This window comes from Cervus canadensis, chromosome X (assembly GCF_019320065.1).
Source record: "Cervus canadensis isolate Bull #8, Minnesota chromosome X, ASM1932006v1, whole genome shotgun sequence".
Lineage (NCBI taxonomy): Eukaryota > Metazoa > Chordata > Mammalia > Artiodactyla > Cervidae > Cervus > Cervus canadensis.
Genome location: NC_057419.1, coordinates 136,185,749 through 136,210,212, shown reverse-complemented (window position 1 = coordinate 136,210,212; position 24,464 = coordinate 136,185,749). Strand labels below are relative to the sequence as shown.

General features: G+C 38.8%; 1 protein-coding gene across 2 annotated transcripts in view; it reads right to left on the bottom strand.

Annotated features, from left to right (window-relative positions):
- Positions 1-7,650: 7,650 nt before the first annotated feature.
- The window catches only part of AMMECR1 (AMMECR nuclear protein 1), a 114,719-nt gene continuing 97,905 nt past the window's right edge, over positions 7,651-24,464 (bottom strand). For both annotated transcript variants that reach the window (XM_043457719.1, XM_043457720.1), the window contains 3 exons: positions 16,106-16,196; positions 14,627-14,723; positions 7,651-12,050 (listed from right to left, as the gene is read on the bottom strand). In XM_043457719.1, the coding sequence (XP_043313654.1) occupies positions 11,936-12,050; positions 14,627-14,723; positions 16,106-16,196 (303 nt within the window). In that variant the 3' untranslated portion in view covers positions 7,651-11,935. The remainder of the gene's footprint in view (positions 12,051-14,626; positions 14,724-16,105; positions 16,197-24,464) is intronic.

Here is a 24,464-nt window from a genome sequence, read left to right as displayed (position 1 = left end):
GTCACAAAGAGTCAGACATGACTTAATGACTGAATGACATCCACTATATGCTGATTACAGGAGACTCAATTTAGATCCAGAGAGATTTAAAGTGAAAGGATGGAAAAAGATATTTAATGCAAATAATAACCAAAATAAAGTGGAGGTGGCTACAAAATACCAGGTAAAAAAATTTTAAGTGAAAAATTTTTACAAGAGACAATGTTATCCTTTTATTGATAAATGGATCAATTCATCAAGAAGATATAACCAGTATATTCATACACACCAAACAAGAGATCTAACAAATATATTCATATACACCAAACAAGAGAGCTCCATAAGATATGAAGGAAAATTGACAGAACTGTCCATTTGAGAGAAACAGTTCTACAATAATAGGTGGAGACTACTGTATTCCACTTTAAATAATGGGTAAAATTTAGACAATGCATATGTAAAGAATAGAAGACTTAAACAGCACTATAAACCAATTAGACCTAAGAGACATATACAGAATACTCTACCCAGCAAGAGCAGAACATGCATTCTTCTCAAGTGTACATAGAACATTCTCCAGGATAGATCATATATTAGGCCATAAAGCAATTATCAATAAATTTTAAAAGGTTGGGATTATAGAAAGTATCTTATCTGACCAAATAGAATGAAGTTAGAAATCCAAAGTAGAAGGAAAACTGGTAATATTGCAAATATGTGGAAATCAAACAACACACTAAAATAACCAATGGGCTAAAGAAGAAATCACTAAGGAAATTAGAAAATGCTTTGGGATGAATGAAAATGGAAGTACAGTGTACCCAATTTTTAAAATATCTGCATATATTTCTTGCAATATGCTTTTTAATTTTTATTATTAATTTTATTGGAATATGGTTGATTTACAATGTCATATTTCAGCAGTACAGCAAAATGAGCTATTTATGCTTAAACATATATCCTTTCTTTGAATCATTACAGCAGTATTGAGGTCATTACAGAGTATTGAGTAGTGTTCCCTATGCTATACAATATCTATTTTATATATTGTAGTGTGTATATGTCAATCCCAACTTCCCCAGAGCACCACAACTTCTGGTATACAGTGGAAGCAGTTTCCAAACACCTGTATTAAAAAGGAATCTCTGAAATCAACATCCTAACTTTATACCTTGAGGAACTAGAAAAAGAGCAAACTACACCTAAAGCCAACAGAAGGAAATAAATAATAAAGGTTAGTTAGAGCAGAGTTAGTTGAAATAAAGAATAGGAAAAAACAGAATCAATGAAACCAATAGTTCTTTTAAAAAATCAATGAAATTGACAAATCTTTAGCTAGACTCATTAAGAAAAAAAGACAACTAAAATTCAAAGTAAAAGCAGAGATGTTACTACCAACCTTACAAAAATTAAAAGGATTATAAGAAAATATTATAAGCAGTTGTATGCCAACAAATTAGTCTCGATGAAATGGAAAAGTTGCTAGAAACATGGAAATTACCAAAATTGACTCAAGGAGAAATATAATAATCTCTATATATTAATAATAATATAATCTCTACAAGTAAAGAGATTGAATCAGTAATCAAAAACCTCCCCACCAAACCCAGACTTCATTGGTGAATTCTATCAAACATTTAAAATTTAAATGTTAATCCTATTCAAACTCTTTCAAAAAAATAGAAGAGGAAGGAATACTTCCTAACACATTCTATAAGGCCAGCATTACCCTAATACCAAAGCAAGACAAAGATACCACAAGAAAATCACAAACCAGTATCCTTATAATATAGATACAAAAATCCTCCACAAAATACCAGCAAACCAAATCCAACAATGCTTTGAGAGGATCATACACCATGACAAAGTGGAATTTACCCCAGGAATGTGAGAGTTCAACATAAGAAAATCAACTATGGCAGTACACTATGTAGGAAAATTAACTCAACATAGATCAACAATGTAAATATAAGAGCTAAAACTATTAGAAGAAAACAGGGCTAAATTTTTATGACCTAGGATTTGGCAATGGATTCTTAGATTTGTCACCAAAAACAAGAGCAACAAAATTAAAAATAGATAAATTAGGCTTAATAAGAATTTAAAAATTTTGTCCATCAAAGGGCATTAAGAATGTGCAAAAAACCTACAGAATGGGAGAAAATATTTTCAAATCATATATCTGTAAGTGTTTAATATCCTGAATATATAACAAACTCTTAAAACTTACCAGAAACAACTAAACTAACAACTAAACAACACAACTAAAAATTGGGCAAAGGACTCAAATAGACATTTCTCCAGTGAAGATTACAAAAGACCAATAAGCACATGAAGAGGTGTTCAACATCACTGGTCGTTAAGGAAATGTAGGTCAAAACCACAAATGGGATACTACTTCATACACACTAGAATGGCTATGGTAAAGATAATAACAGGTATTGGTGAGGATGTGGAGAAATTGGAACCTTCATACTGGTGGGAATGTAAAATGGTACAGTCACTGTGGAAAATAGTTTGTTTCTCAAAAAGTTAAACAAATTACCACATGATCCGGCAATTCTATCCTTAAGTATCTACCCAAGAGAAATGAAAACCTGTGTCCACACAGAAAACTTAAGACACACATTTGTAGCAGCATTATTTGTAAGTGCGAAGTGACTGAAACAGCCCAAATGTCCATCAGTGGACATTGAATAAACAAATTGTGGTCTATACATACAATGAAATAGTATTCAGCCATCAAAAGGAATGAAGTACTGAAAACATGCAGCAACTTGAATGAACTTTGAAAATATTATGCTAAGTAAAAGAAGCCAGTGACAAAAGGTCACATGTTGAATGACTCCATTTATATGATATGTCCGGAATAAGCAAATTCAGAGAAACAGAAGATTAGTGGTTACTTAGGTGATGGCCAAGGGAGAAAGGGGAATGACCTCTTAATAGAGATGGAGTATTTTATGGAGTGATGAAAAAATTGTAAAACCAGAGAGAGCTGGTGGTTGTACAACACTGCAAAGACACTAAAACCACTGAACTGTACACTTTCAAGTGGCTCATTGTGTTTTGTGGATTTTACTTTAATTTAAAAAAAGTCAACAAAAGGAGGTGAAAAGAACGAAATTTCTTTTAAACTCTCAAGTGCCCTGTGCACCCTGCTCGTGGGACTCACTGGATAACTTTCCCAAGAGCAAATGTATTGCCTGCACTTTACCAGCCTAGGGCTGACCTTTATCAATTTCTATTTGACCTTCTTCAAGGCCACAGATTCTACTGGAGTGGTACAAAGCAAAATGGGGAAGGAGGGGCCCAATGAGGACCATGTACCCTGCAGGAGCAATCCCAGCCTTTTTGAATGACTGGATTAACCTGGTGTTCCTCTTTTCGACCCCATCATTCATGAGCGCCATAGACCACATAGGCTAGGCAAGGTAAACAAGAACCATGTCACTGACCACAATTCTGGGAAAGGGGCCACTGCTGAGACCTATGCCAGCAGGGTGGCAATGTCTCCATGCAGAGTTCCTGGAATTCATTTGACTGTTTGGAGTAGAGAAAGTTTAGGGAAATGTTTGTGTTACACTAGTACTGTCCTTTCAACAAGATGGGGATTTCCTACTCTTTCCAATCCAAGACCCCCTTTCTGGCTCTGCCAGGCTATGTGGGAGTGGGGATCCTGATTGGCCCAGCCAGCTGTCTGGCCCACCCCTCTCTCCTATGCTGATATGCACAAATCCATTTACACATATTAACACATATGCTAACCTTGGATCATTCCAGAATATTGAGATGAAAATGCTAGTTGGATGACAAGTGACAAGAGCAACTCCTAGTTTCAAATCTGCCTGGTGTTCAGGCAATGGCTGTGACTCTCCGCAGCTTCCTGTCAGTTAAGATGTGATTTAAACATTCTATTGTGTACCAGTTGTGTTTCCTGTTTTACAATATCCAAATTTAAGACTGCCTTCCTGCCCTTTCTGTGTAGCGGGTGATTCAGAATGTGACTCTGATTTCCCTCTCTGGGTGGGTTTCCCTCACTATCTTATCTCTCCTCCTGCCCCATGAATGGATTTTTCCATTAGTTGACATGCTGGGAACTTTCTTCTGGCCTCAAGGCAGCCTCATAGAGCAAACAGCCTAGTTCTCTCTCTCCTGGTCATGGGAAGGTTCTGATGCCTTCCAGAGGACAGCTTTGCAGTAAAAAACAAAAACAGAAAACAAACTTTGAGACACCAAATGCCATTCTGCATGTACACAGACCTGTTTCTTATACAGTCATGTAATTTCTCGCCTAACCACCTTGGCATTCCTGCTAGGGAGCAAGACAGCCTCACTGTGAGAACAAAGCATGTCCTCCACTCAAGGAACCATGACAGTGCCTGGTTTCTGGGTGGTCTCTACTGCTGATACATTGGAGGGCCAAAGAAATGCCATTTCCCAACAAGGCTGCCATAACTCTCCTCTAATGCCACGGTGCGGTGGGAGCCATTTAGAGAAACCCTATAAAGCCAGCCCAGTATCACCTGGGCCCCAGTCAATGACTTTTGCCAGCTGGAACACACTTATATGCTGCTCACAACTCTTAGCCCAGAGTGGACTGTTAATTTGTCTTAAAAATTATACTATCTTTATTCTGTAACCAAGCACGGTACCCTGCCTCTGGGGGGACAGGCACTCAGTAAATATTGATGGATCACGTGGAGCCTGACATTTGGGAGGAAAAGGCCAAAATAGAAAAGGAGATGAAATGACGCTTTGCCAAAGGCTCTCAAAATAACTGGGCATGTTGGGACGGCAGCAGTGGTTTTCAGATTGTCCCACGGGACCTGGCATTCTGTTGGAACTGATTGAAGTTTCCATAAACATTTGATTCAAAAAAAGTGTGTCTTTAAATGTATAATATTGAAACACTAATACAAACTGAAAAAAAAAAAAAACCCACCTAACTAAAACATCCATAATGTGTTACATTCAGAATGGCAATTGAAGACCACCAGTGGGTCAGCAGGAACCATCAAGTTGACACATTATGTTCAAACCTCTGGCAAGATGCCAAACTTCTTGCAGGCCTTCCTTGTCAGGCCTGGTTCAGAAGGCTGTGACTGCACCGGGGTTTTATAATTTAGGCCAATGTGTACTCACTTTCATAAAACTATACACAATACTACCTCTTCTGTTTGCAAATCAAGACCTTGTTGCTGCTGTACAGCCAAAACAATACAGAAATCAATGGAGCGCTGAGACTCTGTCATCTGTCACCCCAATTACAAATTTTTATAGTCGCCCAAACAGCCTCGTCGTTCTCATTAACTTTCTGAGCATACATTTAACTGGTATACATTTGTACTTTAAAACAATGAAATACTGTTTTTAATCTCATACTTGTAACTTAATGAGGTGCCAGCTAAGATTCTGGTTAAAAAGCAAAGAGTTTCTTCCAGCATGGAGGGAGACTAAAGGCTGAACAAATTACCAGCCCCTTGTGACTTGGCTGTGTCCTTTTAGAGAGGGAGTAGGCACTCAAGGACAGCAGGGCACTTGTGAGCACAGAGGCCTGTAATGCAGACACTGCCCAATGCTCCTGTCTTACTGCATCTTAAAGCTAACCTCTGTTGCTAACCTCTGTCGAGCTAATGTGATCATCTGTCAGGATGGAAATCTGCAAGCTTAGGTCAGTGTTCATTTATGTAAAGCACATGCCTTCTACCAGCCCTCTGGGTGGGTCCGTCGAAACCATTTGAGAGGCATAGTCCATATATATATATAGTAAGGGTCATTTTAAGTCATAGTGATAACTAAGTTATTGGGATGAAGAGGTAAACTGGTTTGGGTCCTAAGGCAGTTTTTTCTGATTCTTGAAAAGATTTCTTCCAACAGGCTTGGGGTTTGGAACAGGGGATTGTGTCATGGGTTAAAGGGATCAAGGAAGTCCTCTGAATGTAGTAGCCAAAGCAGTGTATCCAGGGCGTGACTCAGTTGCATCCTTCCATTCAGCTATTCTTCCAGCAGGGGAAAAGCTTGGACAGACAGATGGGAAGCCATCAGAGCTTGGCCAAAACCCACACTTGTCTTAGCTCATGTGGTTAAGAGCTGCAGAAAGTGGGAGAAGCCACGGTCTGAAAACGGTTGTCGTTCACTGGGCTCTCTTGAGTGGCAGCTCTGAATCCAGGTGTGATTTTTCCCACAGCAGACTTCCTCCCAGTTCACAGTGATGGGACCCCCTGGATATGATAGTATTTTCCATCAACAGAGAGGAACTGCTGCATTCCACACAGTCACACTTGCCCTCTGAAGCAGTGGAGCAATTTAAAAGGTGCCCAGTGGGGCATGAAGTCTAAAGAGGGGAAGTGCTGAAACTCTGGGAAGAATTTAGGTAGGTGGAGTGTGATTACTGAAGTTGAAATCTGTCCAGACCACTGAGTTAACCACTAATGCTATAAAAAAAAGAATGCTGTGGGCTCATTAAATTACTTCATTCTACCTGAACCTATTAATATCATCTAAATCATTAAAAAATCCTGTGTACCATTAAACATGAATGATGAAACTGGCTCTGAGCAGATGGCTGCCTTAATGGAGCACTATTCCAAACCACAATAGTCCTCTAGAGCCAAGATGGCTGTTTTTAGCCACTGTGATTGACGTGAGCACATGTCATCAAATTCACACAGGGAGTGGGGCTTTGGGGCAATGAAACAGAAAACTGTCCTGCATGTATTCATTAGCAATTAATCCTGAAATATGCATTATGAAACTGAGACAGAAAATGATTTAGAAAGAGCCAGAGGTATTTCAGCAATGTCCTTGATGGCCTTTATGCACAGAAAGAGATTAGGCAACAGCTGATAGAGGTAGGACACCAAGAGATCCCTTGCTTGCTGTGGGCTCCTATCTGGCCCTTGGATGGCAGTAGCACTAGGTACCTTGCAGATGTTTTCCCCAAGCTCAAGTGGCTAATAGGGTTCATCTCATATCACTTTGGAACTGGAAAACTGGTAATAAGTTTACATATGTGATGTACCCTGATGATTGTGCTGGATGGCACTGCTACTACGCCCTACCAGCTCCCAAAGGGGAAGACCCGGTAATACACTGATCTGGAAGAAATTGGGAACGGGCTTAAGAATAGCCATGCTGCCACTGGAATTCAAGTCTGATGCTTGCCTCAGATCCGTGGCCAGGGCAGACTGCCCAATAAAGGCTAGACTGTATCAGCAGGTCAGGATTTAGGGCTGGGCACAAGAATGACATAGGTAACTCATATGGTAGGGAACAGCTGTAGGCAGATGAGATTTCCCAAGTGCCAGATTGGAAAGAAATCTGTATCAGTTCCTAAGTATATTATTTCCCAGGTGGAGCAGTGGTAAAGAATCTGCCTGCCAATGCAGGAGACGCAAGAGACACAGATACAATCCCTGAGTTGGGCAGATCCCCTGGAGGAGGAAATGGCAACCCGCTCCAGTATACTTGCCTGGAAAATTCTATGGACAGAGGAGCCTGGTGGTTACAGTCCATGGGGTCACAAAGAGTTGGATATGACTGAGCAAGCGACTGAGCCTGCACACATATTATTTCAGCGGCTTCAACTGTTAGCTTTTAGTTAAGGAGTACCCACGAGGCCCAAATCCTCTGGTGAGGCAGGTTAAAGAAAGAAACCACAAATGGTAATTCAGTTTTAACATTTTATTGGGTAAATGATTTTAAAGGTAATAACAATAGTGTCAAAACTACTACAATATCTTTCCACAGCCATACCTTACAGACCCACATAAACCTTCTCATTTTTCTTTTTCTTCATTTATAATATTTTAAAGCCATACATGTCATATAAAATGCCCATTTCCAACAGTTTCTTCAAACTATTAAGCAATTAAATGTGGAAGGAAAGAGGACCTAGTTATACTTGAAGGGGCTGCAGATAATTGGTGATGTCTTACTGTAATCAAAAAACAGGGTACTAAGAAAGGGAGGACGAGAGAGCTACTCCAGGTAGCTTTGCTCATTACAAGTCTCACCACTGCATCACCAAGAACTCATTATGCTGGTGACTGATTCAAAGTAATTTTGGGGAACATATAAAACACTAAAATAACTTAGAAACTAGATCCAAATATTTCAAAAGTAATCAACTTTCATATACAAAAACAGTCAGAGGTGGTTACAAAAGTTTGTTTTCTCAGTGCGTCTATGTACCAGCGCAGTTACTGGGTCCAGAGCAAAATAAAAGGTTTATTTTCTTCTGAAACAGTAATAAAAAACAAGGAAAACATATCTTTGTATATAAAGGATCAATGCTGGTCTTAAGAATAATGTAATCAGAAACCCTTAAATCGAGAGGCACACAATGGGTTTCCGCTCTTAAAAAATAAAAGGAAAGTCACCAGTTTATTTCAATGGAGGAGGTGCTCACACCCCTCAAATAAACTTAATTCAATTTAACATCACTAGCAAAAATCACTTAGAAACTGTACAAAAATAAAAAAGTTAACACATTTAATCCTGCAAGGTTTTTGTAAGGACTGGAAGGCAGGCTTTTGGAGCAGCATTTGGGCATGGCTGGGGGCTTCTTTGGTTTGATCTAACACACAGAAGAGATGGAACCTATTCCAGGTGACAGTTTCGAATTTCCTGCACATTTGAAGACATGAAAAGAGGCCAGTATACAAACTTCCGGTGTGCTGGGCATTGGGGTTGTATGCAGTGGACTGAAAATCTTATAACTGCTTGAAGAGCGGCGGGGGGTGGGGTGGGTAAAGAGCAAGCCTTGCACTTCCTCCATCAATCACACCGGCCTCTCATGATAGGGGAGACGGGCAGGGCAGTAGCACGTTCTCCTACAGTCAGAAGGCCACTTAATGGGAGAAGGGGGAGGGGCAATTGTTCTTTTAGAATCTGGTACCTGGCTGACCTTGTTTAAGAACAAGAGAACCCTTCCAGAAATGGAAGCCTTTTGCTACATACCAAAGTAAAATACGTACTATTTTCCAAGAGGAAAAAAAATACCCAGTTGCATTTGAAAAACAGAAAACATAAATGGAACTAATTAACATTTAAAAGGGGGGCTATGTAAACTTTGTGCTACTCAAATGAAGTTCAAGTATTACTTCTGAGCTGTTTAGAGATCGTTGAACTTATACAATATTCTGGTGATAAGAGTGCAATTCACATTTGTGTTTCTGAACAAATAAACCACAACTGGCTAGAACACAACCTGTGCAATTAGAAATCTTCGTCTGAGTTAAAAACACATGCTACATATTTCAACATGTTCAAAGTTAATTCAAACCACATATTTAACAGCTTTGTAATATACGACAAAGGTGAAAGGGTCTAGCATTTGTTTGAAGCACACCATTACAAGTTTGTATAACACCTTTTACACTACAAAATCTTTTAGTCAACAGCTACTTAGACACAAAAAATGCACTGTGCATTAATTTGAATACAAAAGGAGACAAAACTATCCTTTTCCCCCAAGCCATGGTGGGAAATATTGCTGACCTCGTCCTCTGAAGCCTGCAGGATGGTTATTTCTTCAGTATAACATTATTACACTGGTAAGAAAATCTGTATAACATCTGCATATATCAAGAATTTTAAAAAATCTGATATGATTTTCGAGTCCGCATGACCAGTCACGTGACCTGCTCAAGATTGATTAGCACCGTTAAATACATTAACACACACATATGTATGTATTGTATATACACTCACATATGCATGTAGTAGATCTTTTCTTTAAAAAAAACTTCTAACCATGAGCTCACCCAGGATGAGGAGCCTGTTGAACTGATGAGATGATGGATAAGATGGATCAATATTGGTCTATTCTGTCTCTCTTCAGTTTGCTTGTTTTATTTACTTTTTTTTTGCAGCAGACAATATCATTCAGCTTGTGCTCAGTTTCCCTATAAGGGCAAGAAAAAATTTCCATCAGGTAGCCACTTGTTTTTATACTGAAAGACTAATCTGCTCCAAGATGCTCCCAAATAGAAATGAAAGGACTCAAAATCCCTTTCTAAAGGCCAACAGCTAGCTTTCTCTAACTAATCTCTAGGTTCAATGGAACTGGCTACCGAGGTTCCATTTCAGGCTAACAACTGGCTTCTTAGTTAAGGCATCACAACTGAAAATGGTTATTTCAACAACGGATGCTGTGGATGAAGGAATACCAAAGAACTTCTGAGAATTCTCATCAAAAATAAAAGCAGTTTGCTTTGCTGCAAGGGCCAGCAGAAGAAATTCAGCCAATTCACCTCACAAACTAGAAAAGGGGTTTCAAATTCTGAACTAGCAGTCTGTTACTTGTCACAGCAACTACATGTATAACTTATGCCATCTTGATATTCAGTGACATCACGTGGTTTTAGACTCTGTTCTGCACTGTACTTATATTCATCACTTGAAATCTTTGTTTCCTGTTTGAAAAAAAAATGTTTACATACACATATATTTATATATGCTTACTACCAAAATATGAAGATAATCTTTCTCCAGAGTCATCTGTCATTTTTCCTGGGGGTATACATACAGACCTCCCATTGACTCGAGGAAGTTCTCTGTGTATACATCACGGGAAAACTAGCGTGCAAATGAGCTGGGCTCTAGCAACTATGTCATACCTAAATGCCAACTCCATTTTTGCAGGGGTAAAATAACATCTTCTCAATATAGTAAATGTGTTTCTATCAAAAGTATGTAGTGCAGAAAGAGATTCAAGCGATTTTATAGTATTTCTAAAACTCCAGTATCGTCCCCATGATAAACATGTCTGAAATCACGACATGTATGAACTTTTGTTTCACTAGATTATCATTACCATTTCTTTAAATGGTAGCTAAAATTGTCTCTGGCCAATCATGAGTTATTGAAACCTAAAGCTAACAAATTTAAATTAATATATAATAGAAATGTGTCTCTTTTTGGTTATTTGCTCAAAATAAATTTTTTCAGCTTAAAAAAATACTCAAGAGTAAGCAATTTGTCTAATCTGTTGTTTCACATATATAAACAATAAAATTTTATAAGAATATTTCTCTAAATTGCCTTTTTTCTAACCCCTCTTAATTCCACTTCATTATATTCTTCTCAAAGGCACTAAATTCTGTATCTGCTCTCTTCCTGATATATGCTGCTTTTCAAAATGATTTCTGTAGCATATTTCAAAGGTAGCTTGTACTTTCTTAAAACAGTGTTTCAGTTTGTAAGTTGGTTCTATAAAGTGATGAGGCAGTTTTTCCTATGATAACTAGCACAATAGGCATAAATGATTTCTCACTCTGTGTGACAAGTCCTATCATGGACCTTTGAATATTCTACACTAGAATGAAAGTTCATATATTTTAACCATGGGAAAAACATATACTTAAGCAGTAAAGACCCACATACTAAGCTCTTGTAGCAAAATGAATTTTAGACAAATTCAAAAGTATACAAATACCTGAATCTGATATGAATTATTCCCAAACATGGCTATCAAAAGTTATCTATCTTACTAAGGAAAACAGAGGAAAAACCTAAATGAAATCCTTAAAAACTGCACAGTTTCTTCCATCCACAGTCAAAAGAAGGAAGGAAGCGAAGAAAGAGAGAAAGAAAGAAAGAAAGAAAGAAGACAGAAAGGAAGGCAAGAAGGACAGAAAGACAAACCTGACTGAAATAGCAAAGCAAAATTCTACATAATATTGTAAGGAAAGAAAACTCCAAAATTAATATATGCTGCAAAAAAAAATCAATGATCTAAAATAATAAAACAGGAGGATCTTCTTAATAAATGCCACTTTCCTACCCGTTACCATGATGATCTTAGTTGACAATGTCAAAGCTTCACCATGGCAACGGAAACTATCATCATAAAATGGTACAGTAAAACAGATAGCTAGACCAAGAAGGGGTAGGGTCTCCTGGGAAGAGGTCTGCAGAGAGGCCCAGTGACTGGTTGTGCGGCTCAGTGTCAGGAATAATGGTTGTATGGTGGGAGGGGATGCCCAATGCCATTTTGGAAATGATGATGCTGGCGATGAGCAAGGTATTCAGCATAGCTCAAGGTCATCTTTTCACTACGGTACCTGAAAGAAAGTTGGAAGAGACAAAGTTAACATCACGAAATAGGTGATATGTGAATGTCAGAGCTAGAAGGGATCCTTAGACATAATTCTTCTATATCAGGAAACAGAGACCTAGAGAGAAGTGACTTGCCCACTGTCACACAGCTAATACATAGCAAAGGTGAGAACAGAACCCAGGAATCCAGAGTCTGAGTCCGGGACTCTGCATTCTACTACTCCTTGTTTAGGGCTTCCTTGGTGGCTCAGATGGTAAAGAATCTGCTTGCAATACAGGAGACCCGGATTCAATCCCTGGGTTGAGAAGATCCCCTGGAGAAGGAAATGGCAACCCACTCCAGTATTCTTGCCTGGGAAATCCCATGGACAGAGGAGCCTGGTGGGCTATAGGCCATGGGGTCACAAAGAGTCAGACACAACTGAGCGATGAACACTTTCACTCCTCATTTAAATTGTTCTAGAAATCGTATTGCCCTCTCAGCTCCGGTTTGCTAACAGGAAAGAACAGAGGAAAGCCAGTCTATTACTGTCATGTATACATTTCATTCACTTGACTACTTTTTCTTCTGGGATCCTCCATCGGTTTTCTTTTACCATTCCTTTCCTTCTGTCCACAGGTCTCAGGCCTTGCCATTAAGGGAAAATAGCAGCAACACAAAACGTGTCTTGATTGTGGTATCTCAATCCTCTTTCCCCCATCTTTTTTTTCCTTCTTCTTCTTTTCATTGCCACACTTCTCAGAAGAGTCATGTGTTTTCTACCTCTCCATTAGGATACTTCTCACCACTCCCTTTTGGAAGCTCTCTGTGCCTTACGTTCTATAACTTCATACTCCCCTGGTTCTCCCCTAACCTCTTGGACCGCTCCTTATCTCTCTGATCACTCATCCTACCCTTATGCCTTGTAAGAGTTTCCTACATTTCTCCCTTCAGTTCCTTTGTCCCTATGCTCTGTCCCAGTTCAGTGAACCTTTGCCTCACAGCTTCAAGTATGTCGTCTTTACAGATGATCCCAAATCACCACCTCTAGCCATGAGCTCTACACATGTACATTTTCAGTGACCTATTGGACATTTCTATACAGATATCCCAAGAAGCACTTCAAATCCAGAAATCAGCGCATAAATGGAACTCTCCTCAATGTGGTCCATGTCTTGGTCAAAGGGACTGCCTTGGACCCTTTTATTTAGACGAAAGCCTTCACTTGCTCTTCTTCCCTACTTCTGAATGATGACTAAGTCCTTTTACTTTTTTCCACAATATTTTCTTTTCCTTCCTTTCATGCCATCCCACGGCCACAGCTCTTGTTAAGGCTCCCATTTCACCTTCTTTAGATTGCTGCCACAGATTCTTAGATAATAGAAATGTCTCCTAATTTTCCTGTTTCCAATTCTAATTTTACATTTCAAATCCATCTGTTCAAAACCCGTCAGTGGTTACTATTGCCTACAGAGTCGAGTTTAAACTTCTTACTCTCTACCTTCTGGGCCATATTTTCCCTGATGACCACCTTCTCTCTGTACACTGATGCTCAGTTGCTTCAGTTGTGTCTTGACTCTGAAACCCCATGGACTGTACCCCACCAGGCTCCTCTGTCCAGGGGACTATCCCAGCAAGAATACTGGAGTGGGTTGCCATTTCCTCCTCCAGGGGATCTTCCTAACCCAGGGATCGAACCTGCATATAGTACGTCTCCTGCATTGGCAGGTGGATTCTTTACCACTGCACCACTTGGGAAGCCCCTCAGAAAGTTCTCTTTAAGTTAACCCCTTTCCTCCCCCACTCTCCCCACCTGTCAAATATTCTACTCATTCTTCAATGAGTAGAATTCTTATACTTGGCCTCCAATCTACTTCCTCTTTGAAATTTTCTGTTATCCACAACCCCCTCTTGGAATTCCTCTTTCCCTACTCTATGATCTCATACCATCCATTATATTTTGCTTCTATTAATAATTATTTTTGCACATGCCCTTCTATTCTCCTAGACTGTAACTCCTCAGAGCTGAGAATAGTTCATTTTTAGAGTATAGGCATTCAATGTGGTTTTGCAGAATTAAAAGAAATGGAAACAACAACCCATTTTCCTAAAATGTTTGATACTTTCCTTTTTTAAGTCAGTACCCCATGAGTCCTTGCAGAAATTCATTCAGCATCTGTGAGTCTAGCTCAGTTGTGTTTTTTTCAGCAAGCTTTCTGTCACTGCCAAGATTCTAAAGTGAAATTCAAATTTGAGGGCTGCTTATCAGGATCCTGGGGTCCTGCTAAGGCATGTCAAAAGCTGGCCAATAAACTCAGGTAACTTTCTTCCATAACGTAGTCTAAAGGCTCAGAAGGTTTGCTTTAACAAAGCCAGACTAATCACACAGAGCTAAGATGGGAAGGATGGGCTCATACATCATACAGGCTTTACTGTCGAGCTGAGTTCCATTGTATCCACCCTCAGAATGGCCCTGCCATTCATTTCACTCTGTTTCAGAAAAAAAGAAGCAAGTATAGTTAGAGAAAAGATTACACAAGGTTACAGGTATGCACATCAAAATATATCGGTCAGCCCTGCACTAGGCAGTACTTTCTGTACCTGGTCAGTTTTATGGTTTTCCTGAATTCATTAGTAATCGGAGCTTTGTATCCTCCTTTTCTCAGTAAGGAGTCTATGGTCTGAATGTGGTCCCATCCTGCGGAGAGCAGACCAGATAAAATACCAGTCAAGCACATGTAATAAGCACCTTTGGTTAAATACAAAACGACTTTGTAGAGGTCAGCTATCACTGTCACCAACTGCTATCAACCCCTTTGGTCCTAAAAACAGGCACACAGAAGGGCTAAGATTTCACCCTGTGCAGAAGCAGGTATACCATGGCACACCTTCAATTTTAGCTATCCCTGCTGGCTCGCAATACTGGCTTCTTTATCTCAACCACATTCCAAGACACGGAGCCTAAGAGGCCAGCAGTAACTTCAGGGGTGTCGCAGTAACAAACTATAAACACTGTACTCTCCTCTAACGGTGACATCTTTAAAAGGGAGGGAAAAGACTCATTGAGCCAACTCAGTAGGACATAGGATTCCCACACTAACTCATGGTAATCACCATTTCTAATGGTATCTTCCGGAGTCAATCATGTGTATCTGTGTGCAGCATTCAAAGGCATTTTTATGGGTTCTGACACAGGATGCACACTCATACCCCAGGCCCTCAAGCTCATGTTTGCTCTACAGAGTCAACAGGACTACAGAATTAAGAAATTTTCAAAAGTAACCCCAATAAATCTTCAGAGAGCTGCTTTAAAGACTAATAACTTGTTTGGGGGTTTACTATTAAATTTTTCAATTCTATATCACATTTATATTAAACAGATATGGTAAAACCAAATTACCCATGCTTTCTGATGAGAAGAAAAGCTCCATGAGATAAAGAAGAGATTCATTTCAACTAACATGAAATTATAATTTAGTAGCAGCTAGAAAGACAAGATACTACAGAATGAAATGTATTTTGTGTTACACTGGTAGTTCCTAAAGCTTTGTGCTATGTATGTAAAGTCAAAAAACATTTGTTGATGAGGAACAAATAAAACACTGTAATAGTTCATTTATTCTCAATGCTCCTAATCTTCACGGGAAACTTAACAGTCTTAATAGTAGCAGAATGAGTAATGGCAACCACCTAAGATTTGATAATGACAATGAAGTGTGTGGCTGACCATCAAACAAAAGGCTTATTATGCCACAAGGCTATAGCACAGTGGAATGTGGGAAAGTGGCACATCAAATTTACAGCAAACCACTGCCTAAAAGCCCAATTTTTACAAATCTTTCCTTTTTTGAAAGTTTATTTTTTTATGTTTTTGCTGTCAAACTTTAGTACAGAGATTCAACTTCTGTGTAATTCACCAATTTCAGACAGACATTGCAGTGGCAGTGAGAGGAGAATCATTTCTTATAATCTGACAGTGATCAATTATCAGATATAACTGCAAGGTCAAATAGCACATTTTAACTTGTATATTTGTTTAAATTCTTCACCAGATGGTATAAAATAAAGTACAACAATGACCTTGCTCCTTTGCAACCTCCGGTAGATAGGTGGCGGTGCGTTTTGATCCTTTTTCATTGATGAATTCTATTCTAATGCCATGTACACCCACCTGAAAGAAATTGGCAGAAATTGGCAGTTTTATTAGTACAGTTTTCTTCATAGAAAAAAAAAAAGAAAAAGTTATAATTTGACTTTCAGAGAATGCAGTTTGTTTGTTTTTTTTCTTTCCCCTTGCTTTTTGGAAGGGCATATCTCTTCTCTTTCCAAAACACTGACTTTGGAGATTGAAGGCCAGTGTCATGGCCATGGAGACTGAAGACATTGACTTACATGTGCCCAACATGCACCACGGAGAAGGCAATGGCACCCCACTCCAGTAATCTTGCCTGGAAAATCCCATGGACGGGGGAGCCTGGTGGGCTGCCATCTATGGGGTCGCACAGAGTCAGACACGACTGAAGCGACTTAGCAGCAGCAGCAGCCACACACACCAGGTTATGTATGCCATTCTCTATGGAACTGGGACCACCACTCTGGCTATGTGTAGAATAAGACAATCAATGGCAAGTGTCCTGTCCCCACCCCCAAACTGTAGCTCATGCCAATAAGGAACTAGACCAAGGGAACCGACTTTAGAGAGACAGCAAACAATCATCCAAACAAACAAATGTTTTTTTTGTTTTCAGGGGCAAACACCATTTCAGACTGAGCTCCAGAACTTGTGTGGTGGCTGACTCCCTTCCCAAATTGTCTAGTCTCTTTGAAACCTTGATTAGATAAACAAACACAGATAAAACAAAAAAAAATCTAACAACCAGATCCTGCATCGTCACCCATTATGTCTAAAAAAAATGTATTTTGGATTGAAGTGTGCCTGTGGCAAACCCTGTCTGTCTACAACACTGCTGCCAAATCTAAGAGCAGTAAAATTTCAAATCAAAAGGAATCTGTCCTTTCTGGTCATATGTATAGAGCTAAAGACCATACAAAGTTCTTATATTCTTTATATACATTGATAATGGCATTTCAAAGTATAACAAACTCCATTCTGCTCTCCCAAATGTATGGCTGCTATAGATCAAGGGTTCCTAGGTGGAGTTTAAGGTTGTCCAGGAGGGAAGATGTTAAGACCAGGTAAACATTTTTACCAGAGAAAGAGGCTTCTTTGCAGAGCAGCTGGTTACATCCATTCATCTGTATGGATGCAAAGGCCTTTTGCTTCTGCACTAAGCCTGAAATTTCTATTTTTCAGGAATAAGAAGTCCTCTGGAAAAGCTATTTTATTTTTTTCCCCAGGTCTTCACACATCTATCCATTAGAGCCTGTCAGATCTTCTGAGAAGTTTATGTTTTTTATTAAAGCCTATCTCTGTGGCTATTTTTTCTATCTAATATCAGTATTCTTATGAATATCCTTCTGCTGAAAATGCAATCAGGGCAGCTGTTTAAAAACTAACACAATAAGGCCTCCCATCCCCTGTGGGAAATGACCATGGACAGCTGAGAAGACATATGAGTGCTCAGCTATCAGGCATTTCCAGGATAAAGGACATCTACTAATCTCCCCAGTGCCTGACAAAATATTGAGACAATGACAAATTTGCAACAGTTTCTGTATACTGACTTTCTGATCAGTGACTTTGAAATTTTTTCCTTCAACAATATCAGATCCTTCATAATTTGTTTTTAAAAACATACGGTATAAATAATTTATGTTGCTGTCATTCACTGAGGTGAATTCTGCATCTTCAAGTCAATTTATCAAAAACCTGTCATGTTAAAATTGAAAAGAATTTTGGTGTTTATTAAGGTGTCTCATCAAAACTGTGAGAGAAAGAATGTTTCCCTATCTGTGAGATGAGAATGTTAGATTTAATCAGTACTGTTTAATTGGTCTGGGGTGGGGCTGGGGGCTGCAAAGTTTATCAGAATTTCAAGCAGGTTCGTAGGTATAGTTTGTAAAAAGAATAACTCCCCAGGTGATTTTTATTCTGGGTTAACTAGATAACCTCTAATAATCAGTCTAGCGCTGACAAACTGTGGCTAAGTATTGAAAAACAAAAACGATTCAGGCAAATTGGAGGTGATTTACACATAAATCCTTTCTTCATAGAGTACATTCTGTGCTTTTCAAAAAAAATTACAGAGATTTTGAAACCTAGTAATTTAAAAATGAAAAGAGGTAAGACCAATTGTATGGTACATGAATAATATCTTAATAAAGATATAGGTAGATAGATAGATATGAAGACGGTAAGACCAAACTGGAAGAGCATATTGACCAAAATAAAAATTATTCATGAATGAAACTGATTTACTATTGTATTTCAAGGAGGCCCCACCATCAAATTAGATATAAAAAATTATCAAAATTCTCCCATTTTGAATCAGTACCACATTTACAAGTTTTAACTCTTTTTTGTGTTCCTATGATTCTGAACAATCGAAAGCCCCTGTAAATTGAACTTTAGGTAAGGTGATTTTCAAGTGATTCCTTTGTGAGAAATAACTTATTTCATACGTCAAAAATATACTCCACAGAGATATAAAGCCAAAGCCAGGGTGACTCATTTTTTTTTTTTTCTGACTAGGAGAATCAGGAGAATGCTAATAATGTTCTGAACAGAATCAAAGTATAATAGCCTTTTTTCACCTGTTGAGCAACAGCATTTTCCTTGCTCCCAGAACCACAGACACCACCAAATAGTCACACTGCACAATCAAAACAGGAGAGTGGAAAATGGCCTACTGTGGGGAATGACCAAATTTGGCTAACCTGGGGAAATCACTGGCCTTGCAAATTAAGTCATCTTCACTGAAATGAGCACCAAAACTAATTCTGCATTGTTGGAGGGAGGCATCTGTCACAGCTCTAACTCCAAAATGTAACCCTCATGTACAATAATTGAATTCTCCCTCCCTTCGACAGACTGGAGAATCCTTTGGGCCAGCAGCATCCCAGGAGACAAAGGCTCTAGTTGCAGTGAACAGCTAGATAAGAGGGCAACTGACTTAGGGGTCTGGGAGTCCTTGAAGCAAACTTGCTCGAAAACACTATCACAGTACCTTTCCATTTCTTAGGATATATAAGGAGTTAGCATATGGGAAAACTACGTCACTCAACACCCTTAACCACCGCTGCCCAAAATTACAGCCAGGTGAGCAAAAACTGGAGACACGCAAAATCTAGCCTTATTGGAGTCTTCAGGTCATTTTCAAAACTATTAGAAGGTCTGGGGAGAAAAATGTTTTCAAGGTCCATCAGCTGTGATAATATCCTTTTAATCAAGGCTGTACTTTTACTAAGCAAAGCTATAAATCAACTGAAATGGTAGTAAATTAAATGTAGGACTTATAGATAAGAGGATATGGAATTAAACAGAGCTGTATCTGTGTGTGCTGTGACAGAACATGAAGAGTAGTTCAACAGATTCCTATTTCATGTTAAAAAGAAAGCCATATTTATTCTGAACCTTTCCACAGCAAGTGACTTTTATTAGTGCTATTATACAATCTTTTGTTTTCAATATGGCCCAGAATGATTAAATATCAAGATGAATGTTAGGACCCGGAGGTGATTATTCAGTGTGGGGATTATGCATCCTCAACTCCCCCTGGCCTCGGCCTCATCCTCTTTCCTCTGTTGTGTATTTCTCTATTTGTTCACTCCTCTATCAGAGAGCATGTGGGCACAGGAAAAAGAGATACGTGCAAATTAATCAATTTTGCTACATAGTAAAATGGTTTGGTAGGAGAAGAGATTATAAATAATGGCTAAGATGAAGCTTCTAGACTGTCTGCCAATTTCATTTATCCTCGTTATCTCACCCCTTGTTAGAAATGTGGCTTCATTTAAAACTATTACCCCCTAATGCAGTGCCTCTCAATGCAGGAGCATTAAAAAAAAAAAAAAGTGCCCTCTCCCCTCCTCATTATAATACACGGTCCATATTATGCCCTGTACAATTGCATAGTCAAAGTCTAAAATACCCTATAATCCACTAGCAGCTCTACAAAAGGGTCTCGCTTTTACTTGTGAGCCTAATCAGCAAGCCAACAATCTGGATATGCTGAAACATGACAGTCATCTGGCTAAAATCATCAGTGAGTATAAAATGTGACCTGGCTAAGTGGTATAGGCTCCATGCAAGCCTTGGACCATTTGGGTCCACAATTACCTACACATCCTGACCCTCAAAGCTAAACCTGCCCCTGATCACATCCTGGCCAACAAAACCAATTTACTTCCTCAGGTTCATCCTGTCTTAGCAAATGTCCCTGTTAGTTCCACTCTTCCCAATTTTCAGAACCAAATGTTGGGTTCTCCCTGTAATGAATGGTATGGCCATAGCTTCACTCCACTGATTTTCAGTGGGTTCACCTTGAATAAAATAAAAAATATCAGGTCAAAGAATCAGAGGTTGTCTGACACAGCTTCGTTGCTGATATCATTTGGCAAAATAGGCTCTGCAATGAACAAAGCAGCCAGTCGCTGGTCGTTCACCTAAGACTGACCTGCCAGGCTCGGTGTGCCAGTTCCACTGAACTGAATGAAAGGACTATGTTCCTAAAGAGAGGTGCTCAGGATGTTTGGCACACCCCCGAGCTTTAGAGGCTGGCATCATAGGAGACACACATGAGGCTCTCTCATAGGCTCTCTCACAAAACAACCCGTGGCATCACGGACAGAAACAAACAGTGCACTGGACAAACTATGGGTCTGACCCAGAGTCTGGTGTTTCTGCTATTTTTAGGATAAAGCCACAAGTGATATTTTGCCTGAAAGCACAAACTCCACAACGCAGCATCTTCAACTCATTCAACTCACAGCCCAACAGTACCTTTTGCCCCATCCCCAGCTCAGCCTTCTTCACACTGACTCTTACTCTCCTCAACAAGAGCAAATTCCACATAAAAGAGGCAAATCCACCAAACTTGGTTGTCCACCAAGAATAATTCTTATTTGGGCAAGAAAAATTAGCATTTTCATCATAAGGGCTGATGACAATTTGTACTGATCCTAATGAATCATTTCCCCCAATCCTGATAATGTTGACTACAAAAAAAATGTCAACTACATATTGTCCAAACCTGCCTGTCAAATTCCCAAAGTTGTGATTCCTCATCACTTTACTCTACCCATCAACTTCAGAAGTTAAGTCTGAAGCTTTGAAGATGCCCATCTGATTGATAGTTAACACTTAACAATGGCTAACAATGAGCACTTCAGAATCTGACCAAATAATAAATTTTTAAAAGTGTTGCTGCAATTCAGGGTTTTTCTTCTTAGTAATTTTTACTTCTGTGAACTTTAAAAATTATAAACATGGATTTTTTAAAATTTATAAGAATAATACATGCATATTACAAAAATCATCCCTTTTGAAAATTTTGCAGGAGAAACTAAAGATGATGTGTAATCCTCGTACTATCTAGGGACAGCTCTTGCCTTCATGAGACTTAAAGAATAACCTTCTCTTGAACCAACTGAGATGTCACCAAGGACTGTTATTAGGTTATTTTTATCCATTATCTGACCAGTTCCCTTAGTTGTCCTTGTAAAAAATATTACAAAAGTAAACAAAAAGGGTAATTGATTGCAAAGCCATCACTTAGGCACAAGTAACCTTTTAGTATATTCTACCTTAAAAACTCTACTGCACCCTCCACCTCAGCTGAGATGGTTTTTTTCCCCTATTGTTATTTTGTGAAAACACCTGCAAAGGTCTCCTTGACCAAAATACGTATGTATTGCTCTTTTCTAAAATCCCTGCAAATTAGACACCTTTAGCTTAGAAATTAGTTCAGTCTCCATGGACCAATTCTTGGCTTTTGCAGAGCTTACCAAAAGACCAATTACTGCCAATTTTGATTCATGTAGGAGACTCAGACATCTTGTCTATCAGGAACATAAAGCTGCCAATTTATTTCACAAAGACCACTGAACAACAATCTGGTAACATTTATTTCAATAAATAAATGTTTATTTATTGCAAACTAATGGCAAACTAATAGCAAACACATAGCAAATGCATAGCTCTAAAATACCTGGACTAGCTAATAATCATCTCCATGAACTTTTAAATAATTAGCTAAGATTTTAAAATAAAGCATAGTTAATGAAGAGGTACTCTGAAAAGCTATAAAGCCAAACATGTTTATACATCATTTGCAATGAAAGAAAATGTTCTTACTCTAAGGTTTTGCAGGGAACAAGTGACAGCTCAGAGTGCAATTAAGGGGGGAAAAGCCCATTCTCTGTAATGATTAATTATAATGAGCATTCCTTAAAAACTGAACATCCTGAAGCTTTCCAAGGAAAGCTCAGGCAACACAGGTGACCTTTAAATAAAAAGCCTGCTTTTCGTCAAAAGTTGGAAAAATACATTCCTACCATTTTTTAAAAGGGGATGAGGAAGGGAGTGAATTTACAGACAAGGAAACTAAAGTTATACATTTTTTTAAAAGCAGATCTAGAGATCTGCTTTAGTTTGCTTTTCGAAGGCTGAGGGGAAAAACATCTCTTGAAAATGTACCCAATATAAAAATGTTGTTTGCCTGATAAGAAACTGAGAAAAATCTTATACACATTAGAACTGTACACTGAGTATCTGACTCAATATGGTTTTACTCAGTTTCTACAAAAGAGATTTGTTCCTAAAAAGTTACATATGGCTTGAACTTATGTAAATAAATTAATCTTAAAGTCATGAGAAAGATAGTAAAGAAACCCTATAGGGTGTCCTTCTGCAAACGAAAATATCTATTTGTAAAGTAAATAATCAGTCCCTAATATATTTGCTTAATTTAGATTTATACCTATAATGTTGACTTAGAGTATGATGCAATAATAAAGTAGAAGCATTTATGGTTTAGAATTGAGTATTCTTCTTCCTGAAGAGAATTCTTTTGTGAAAAAGAAATTTAGAACGTAAAATTTTAGAAAATGGACAATCTTTCACTTTGTTGCCTACTTTAAGTTGGCAATGGCCATTTTAAAAGTTAGGGACCTCTTATGACTTCTAAATGGCTAGCATTCATTCATTCCCTGGATGTAAAACAAAACAAGCCATTTTTAAAACCGGTGTCACAGCGTCACACTCTGTCAGCATCCAGAGAGACCTTAGGAATTATCTAGTCCAACTCTTCCAACTTCCTGGGGAGGAAACAGAGGTCCAGAAAGGGCAGCAAGCTGGGTAGTGGCAGTTAGGAAGAGAACCCGAGTCCCCTCGTTTCCACAATTCAGCTCTCTCTTTTTATCAAATGCTAGGGATACGCACACAGAGGCAACCTGTACAGGAAAGAGTAGTCGATTGGAACTACTACAAGAAAAGGGCTGGAAGAGTTTATGGATTTGAGGGAAGAAGCAGGAAAAAATTCCCCCACCAAACAATGCCCTGGGAGGGAAGCTGGAAGCAAATGGAGGAGGCTTGACAATAGACTACAGCAGCCCATCTCACTAACAGTATCAATAGCTAATGGAAATTTTTATGCATTAAATCACCTTCTAGAGGTTACTTTACTTTGTTCGGCTTGCTTCCTCACTAGGCTTCTGATACACTGAATTGTGACTCACAGCAAATTCTTTCTAGATGGCCAGGAAGTGTGAAGCATTCCTTTCCCAATGTTCTACAGCACTTGAAAAAACATTCAAAGTAGAGCATCAGGATGAAGACTAAGTTATCCTAATGATAGTGACATCTTACACAACCACCTCAAGGTCCCTGAGAAAATACTGTGAAAAACATTTTCTTAGATAGATGAAGCCTATGTATTTTTTAAAAGGCAGAAACCTTAGGTTAGAAGAGAAGCAAAACACAGTGTTTATCGTAGTTGGGAAAAATAAGCAAGGGTCTGGGGTTGACAGAACATGTACCACTAGAAGTCATTTTACTTGGTGACTTCATGAGTCATGCTAATCATCTGTGTATGAATGGAAACACTGTTTTCAGTAGAACATTAACAGGAGCCAGAAAAATGTAAAACCTTTAAGTGGGGAGACAGGGTGAAAAGAAGAACATTAACTTCTAAAAAATATATATGTGAGATGACAGTAGCTGATTTATTCATCTCATCTGTTTATTCTCATGAAGGCTGCTACAAAAGTGCCCTATTAACTGCAACTGAACATGTCAGAAATGGAGTTGTGATCATTTAAGAGGTGTGCTTTGGAGCTTGCTTTTTAAAGTGAAGTACAGTTCTCTGGGTACTAAGAGTTCAACAAGCTTGGGTGCTTTGGGGACAGAGTAAGATTAGGAGGGACTTGAGGTCTACCTTTATAGTCTGGGGACAGATTTTTGGCTCCACGTAAGAATCATGCTGGCCAGCCCCACCCAGGATGGGTTGATTCCATGTAAGCAGTCTGCCTTAAGGGCCAC